We start from the raw sequence: 6,522 nt of genomic DNA, 5'->3' as shown, positions 1-6,522 counted from the left end.
TATACTACAAGAAGATTTTTATTTCCCACAAATAAGTAAATCCTATAAATCAATACTTCGGATTTCGGAATACATCATCAATAAACATGTTTTCAATCATGTCTGTCTCTACATGATCTAATTTTTTGTCCTAAGAAACCAGAGGCCCTCTAGAAAAGTGAGTTAATACATCCCACACAAAACAAAGTCAAAATTTAGTAAAGAATAATGAGGTAGAAGACGGACCCTTTTAAGCAATCACAGGGCTCTTTTGGACAACCCTGACTACTGCCATCCCATCCCCGTCATTGTCTTTTACCCTCCACGTCCTGTCCTTCGTTCTTTGGGGCTTCTTATGCTGTTTATGAGGTTTACTTGCCCTTTTCTTAACAGCAGTCTTGGCAGAGGCTAATCCATTGTCAATGTCGAAAGAATTTAGATCGCTCAGCACGTGCTCCAGACCGATGGCAGGTTCGTCTGTGGCAATTGGAGGGTCTTCATCGTCAGAAATGTCTGATTCATGTGGAGAGCTGCATTCGTCTGCACCAACTTCATCATTTGAAAAGTCTGGTGGCATTTCATAGTGCGGAAGCTTCGCATCAATGTAATCCTTCAATATTTGGCGTGTAGCTTTGGTCTCATCTGGTAGTCCACTCGAGGCTACGTACCCACGAGAGGCACAATATGATCTCAAAAGCTCTGCTGCCAAAGGGGGCCGTGATTGTGATTCGTACGGCTTGGGTTTTGGCAATTTGATTTTGTAGACACTCTCAATAACGGATCTTGGCACTCGATCTGCAACCACCTGCACAGCCGCGCGGTGCTCTGTCAAGCGATCAATAGGCAAGACCCCAGATGCAATCATCTCATATCTTGAACTAGTGAAGGATGGAAACACCAGTCCAGGGCAATCACAGAGAGTAAGTTTCTCGGATATTATCAATGTCTGGAAATGTTTGGTCTTCCCAGGAGTCGAAGTTACACCAGTCCTCTTCTCTCCCACCAAAGCATTGATTGTGGAACTCTTTCCTACGTTGGGATATCCAACAAATCCCACAACTACATTTCGATGTGGTGCGAGCCCAGAAACACTTTTATCATCACAATGCACACCTGACGAGCCCGAGTCAATGGACTTCGATTGGCTTTTCAATGAGACAATCTTTTCAGCTTCAGCTTGCAGCCGGGCAAGTAGCTCATCTCTGCCATATACTTTTGTTCCAGCATCAGCTAAGTCTTGCTGAGTACCAATAGACAGACTGAACTCCTTCCCCTCTAAAGCAGCAGTGGCAGCTTTAGCTGACCAAAAAAGAAAGAGAATGCCATGTTCATGAAAGTAATTAGCCCATTGTTCCCTGCACAAAATTCATGTAACAATTCTTCAAAGGACTAAAGAGTGGACAATTCAGGAAATCAACAGAAGCACTGTAACAATACCAACCTAACAGAGAACGGCAGAAGATCTGCCTTGTTCACAAGGAGTAGAGTCTTTGTGTGTTCATCAATTTCTCGTGCATATGCCTATAGTTTGGTAACATCCATGACAGGTTAGAACAATTAGTCAAAATATTGGTACGTAAAATGCTTAACTTGGTAGTGAGCTTTTAAAAATATCGGAAGATAATAAGAGGTGCATCGGTTTGAAACAGTTCTTGATTAGCAGCTAAAGCCGGTGCCTATTCAATTCAACACTTTTTTTAATGTGGATGACATCCAATAGAAATTACATAAGTTACTAGAATTGAAGAGAAGAAACCAAACATTTAATTTTATCTAACTTCCAGTATTACCTCTAGATCAGGGCAACGGTAGAAGAGTGGGTCCCTTGCATCAACAACCATCACTATCTTCAAGAACAAACAATTGAAGAAGGGTCAGCACTCGGCAGGAATTATCAGCATGATACAAATCAACAGGTGAACATTCACAAAAGCAAGAGAAATAAACAGTTACTTTTCTGATTCTACGAGGATAATTCACTTTTGCCTAGATATCTAGACATCTTTGTTAGGTTAAACATCACCGTAGGCATTTATCACCATAAAATCCCTAGACATAAGAAAAACATCTGCGGAGCAATAGAAAATCATATACTAGAAACTATGACACATTCTCTTTTGAGTTCAATGCTTTATGCCTATTGATTTAGCCATTTAGGACACATTCAAAATGCATTAATGCATCGTTCCCAGTTAACATTGTCGTTGCTACTTTTTTTCAAAGAATTGTGAAGAAAGATTTTTTTTAAAGAATCGTGAAGAAATAAATGCTTGAAATCGGTAATCAGTGATCAGAATAAAGTCCTCAAAGTCTTCTATCACAAATCACAATAATCTTCAGAATATCGTGCAACTCCTCACATTCCGAAGCACTTGGCAGAGTATCTATGTTTGATACAATTAAATGGCATATTAAGGCAACTTAATGCTTTAAAAAGTTCAGAAAAGAGCCACTTTTTGGAATATACTATCTCACCAGATCACTGCGTTCAAGCACTCTCCAAAGCTGTCTCCAAATATCCAGATTTTTCTCAAATGGAGTAAGAACTAGATTTTCATTCTCCTCGAGCCTGACATGAAAAGAGTACAACTTTTAGAAAATAAAATAAACTAAATAACATATTAATTTGACAAACCCTGAAGGCTGAGAACCCATGCACATTTGAAGACTGAAATTCTACCACAAAAAGCTATCTATATTATGTAGAAGCGGGCCATGCCGATGTATTATATTTTTTTTTTTAAAAAGGTCAAATTTGAAGATTGTGAGGTTGAGTCAGAGAAAGTCAAGAGGCTTAGAGCCATGAAGTATCAACCACCCCTGTAAATGTCTACACGTAATAAGTGGGGCATGCTGCATATGTATGATTAACTTTACAAAAAATCAACTATCTCAACTAAAACATATGAAGGAATAAAAAGAAACTGCAAACACAATAAAATATTAACAGAAGTGATCGTGAATACACTGCACAACTCCTATTTGTGCTATTATTTCATAATTGCTGACCTTGCAAGATTGCGGCGCCACTCTAGAAATGCTCGTTTTTCATTATCGTCAAGCTCTTCAACGGACATTTTAGAATTCCATGGCGGCCTAGATAAGACATTTTTGCATTAAACCCTGTACAAACAAAGGACAACAAAACAAAATTTAGATAGCAGAGCAAATCATACCTTCGAGGAATACGGAGGCTACTGGCATGCAAAGCTTCCTCCTTCTTCTGTTGTTCTCTTCTTTCTTCCGGCGTCATATCAATTGTGCTGGAAGCGGAATCCCTGAAAGAATACATAAAATACCCACAAGCCTAATTAAAAAACACAAACATAGAAGAGAAGAGGAAAAGAAAAGAAAAATTCTACAATAATAATTTTGCCACTATTAGTGACTCGAATAAGTTATATGCATAAAAATTAACGCATCCAGCTAACGCAGGAATAAGCAAAAGGCGCATATAATTGTCAAGTCGAGAGCTTGTTGAAGCTGTTAAGGGGGTTATATTTGAGTAAATGAAGTATATATATAGAGGCTCTTATTCTCAATCAGCGGCTGATATATCCTTCGAGAGCTGAGAGATATTATGTATTGTATCCATCAAGTGAAAGAGGGTTTTATACACGAGCGGGAGAGGAAATTGTTAGCGGCATTCTCGGTTGAGTTTCTGGGATAAGGGTAGAACATCTCAAGCTACATTCTTGAGCTAAATTGTCTTGTGTGAGTTTCATTTGCTGGATTAAATTACAACAATGCAACTACTAATTAACCGTTAAGTTCTTCTCACAAAAAACGTGATCATGTCCTCTCCATAGGTAACAATTCAAACAAGCACGATCAGTAGCTACTCGACAGAATTAAATCGCATGTAAACAGCGAAACCAAAACCCCTCGAAATACTTGGGAAGTAGAGGAAAGAATAAAAGAAGCCAAACAAAAACTAAACAGAAATCTCACAAATTGATGGGAAATTGGGCGGGATTGAGAGAGGAGTAGAGGCGGTGGGCGTCGTCGGCCTGCTCAATGACGGCTTCGATGTCGCTGACCTCCGTGACGGACTCGAGAACCTTCTTGTGCTGGCTACGGTACAACTTGCCTTTCTCCTTGGTCTGCTGTATCATCTGATTGTGGTGCTTCACAAGAGCGCGTCCGAGGACGCTTTTGTCTCCCTTGGGCATGTTGATTGAAACTGAATATGCGGAGAACAAGGGCGGCGGGGCGTAGAAATAGGGTGCAGTCAGCGAGCTTTGGCGGTGGCAGCGGCACGGTGGAAGGAGGCTCTCTCAAATGTAAATCGTCACCGCTGACGCCACCACTAAAACCTCGACTTTGTCTATGTTTGGTTAGCACTATTATTATGACCCTGCTCCAATATCTCCTCAATTTTTGATTTCTTTTTTTTTTTTCTATTATGACGAGTATAATCCTCTTTTGGTCCTTAACATATAATCAGATTTATAATTTTGGTCTATAGCATTCATTTATTAAAAAGTAAGTCCAAGACATATGAAAAAGCTCTCGCATAGGTCTTTTTTTACTGTTCCGTCAATTCTCGACGGTCAACAGTCAATTAGCAAAAATTTGATCCGATTAGCTTATTTTAATTACGGTAGCAAATTGAATTTATTTTTTAATTTTCAGATTTTACATTTTTAAATCCAAAATGAAAATAGTGAAAATACTCTAATATTAAACACAAAATCCAACACTCAATTCATTCAAATTTCTTCCCTCCCCCCCCTTTTCTCCCGCCCCTTCTTCTTCTTCCTCCCCAAGAACCCTAATTCTTTTTCTCCATCTCTGCAACAACCAAACACCTTCGAACATGGGTCGTTCGACGTTTTAGCCGGAACTCCGTCGACGTCAACAACGATCGCGACCGCACTAGTGACTTCAAAGACCTCTGATTTAGCTACGCTTTCTGCTATTGTAAGAAGACGACGGTGCTCCGCATTGTCACTTAACAAGGCAAACCATCGAGAGGGAAGCTTTACTTCGTATGTGAGAGGAAGGAATGTCGTTTCTTCAAGTGGTGCGAGCCAAATCGTGATGTCGAAGCTCGGGCCTCTTCTTCGTCAACCTCAGTCGATGGTGCCGATTTTGAGGAGCTGGCTTTGAATTGCAACACTTTTGTGTATATTCAAGTAATTTGATGTAGTGTTTGCAAAGTGAATCGTATTTGAATTTTGAAGTGGATAAGTAATTTGAATTTGTTGTTGTTGTAACACTGTTGTTCGAATTTGAATTTTGAAGTGAATCGTTCATAATCTTCTTAGAAAAATCGCCAGTAAGCCCTAATTGGACAATCCTAAAATATAAGACAAAGTAGTCCTTCATATAAATTTTTTACTTCCATTTGGTCCTACATTTACGCACACCAATTGCAGACTTACAGGTACAAAATTTTGTAAATGATATTGGTTTCTAACGTTATGCGATTGCTTCTTCGTATGTGATTGTTTCTTCGTCGACTATGTCAATAAACTGACAACAAATTGAACCAATAAATGGACAACAAAATACAATACAAAGTGGTCCTTCATATTCATTTTTTACTTCGAATTGGTCCTGAACATTTACACGATCAAAAAACCATAGGCATAGGGTACTGCATCAAAAACAATAGAGTCCTATTGTCATAAGCCATTTACACCCGATACACGCTAAAAAACAACCACAGTTACATCCACAAAAAAATATTGTCGTCCACTGAAGGACTAGGGTTCTGTTTCGACTTGCTTCCTCGTCGTCTTCAACTTCTAGAATCGGAGAACAACGGACTTCTGGAACCGGAGGAGAAGAAGAACTAGGGTTTGAACCCACAACATCCGACGAAGCCGACGCTCCGTGTTCGTCAGGCGACGTCCTTCTGTCGTCTTCTTCTTTCTCGAGTATGTGTGTTTCACTTCACCGATCACTTCACCGAGAACGCCGGCGTGACGAAACAGCGAGTTGGGCGTAATCCAACTCATGACAACTAACAATAATCGGTCGGAATCGGGCTTCTTGGTCGGAATCAGAGCTAGGGTTCTTAGGAGAGGAGCGCGAGAGAAGATAGAAAAGAGAGTGACGTTTCGTGTTTTTCAGACTTAGAAAATTTTGGAAGAATGGAGGGTTTTAATTTTGGAAGAAAGAGGAGATTTGTTTTTTTTATTTCACTACACTCTTTTATTATCGATAGTGTCAACTTCTCATGACATATTTTTTTTAGACTAAAGTCTAATTTTGGTCTCTTACATTTGCCCTAAAATTCTTTTTGGTCTCATACATTAAGTTTGTGACCTTTTGGTCCCTAATATATTGGTTTGGTATCTTTTGGTCTCAAACAAGGTCACAAACTTAATTTATGAGACCAAAAAAGAATTTTATGGAAAATGTAGGTGACCAAAATTGGACTTTAATCCTAAATTATAATTAAGTTATTAAATTGGTCAAACATTTTGACTGTTAACTAACAAAAAATGGTTATTTTGGACCAAAACAATATGTTAGGGACCAAAAGATCACAAACTTAATGTATGAGACCCAAAAAATTTTTTGGACAAATGT

At 39.1% G+C, this 6,522-nt stretch overlaps 1 protein-coding gene across 1 annotated transcript; it reads right to left on the bottom strand.

Moving 5' to 3' along the window:
• Positions 1–4,315, bottom strand: LOC125222899 (GTPase LSG1-1-like). The gene is made up of 7 exons (XM_048125779.1): positions 3,931–4,315; positions 3,156–3,257; positions 2,989–3,075; positions 2,455–2,548; positions 1,770–1,826; positions 1,421–1,500; positions 1–1,334 (listed from the first exon to the last, which is right to left on the bottom strand). Exons 1-7 carry the CDS (start codon positions 4,149–4,151, stop codon positions 230–232), a joined length of 1,746 nt encoding a protein of 581 aa, XP_047981736.1. The 5' UTR covers positions 4,152–4,315; the 3' UTR covers positions 1–229.
• Positions 4,316–6,522: the final 2,207 nt, after the last annotated feature.

The sequence above is a fragment of the Salvia hispanica genome, chromosome 4 (assembly GCF_023119035.1).
Source record: "Salvia hispanica cultivar TCC Black 2014 chromosome 4, UniMelb_Shisp_WGS_1.0, whole genome shotgun sequence".
Classification (NCBI taxonomy): Eukaryota; Viridiplantae; Streptophyta; class Magnoliopsida; order Lamiales; family Lamiaceae; genus Salvia; species Salvia hispanica.
The sequence above is the reverse complement of the archived record's forward strand: the minus strand, read 5'-3'. Positions and strand labels throughout refer to the sequence as shown.

Coding starts and splice junctions, on each gene's coding strand:
- LOC125222899 (XM_048125779.1), bottom strand. CDS start 4,151: ATGCCCAAGGGAGACAAAAGCGTCCTCGGACGCGCTCTTGTGAAGCAC. Junction 3,258..3,930: donor GCCCAATTTCCCATCAATTT/GTGAGATTTCTG, acceptor GTATTCTTTCAG/GGATTCCGCTTCCAGCACAA. Junction 1,827..2,454: donor TGCTTGAACGCAGTGATCTG/GTGAGATAGTAT, acceptor TTGTTCTTGAAG/ATAGTGATGGTTGTTGATGC.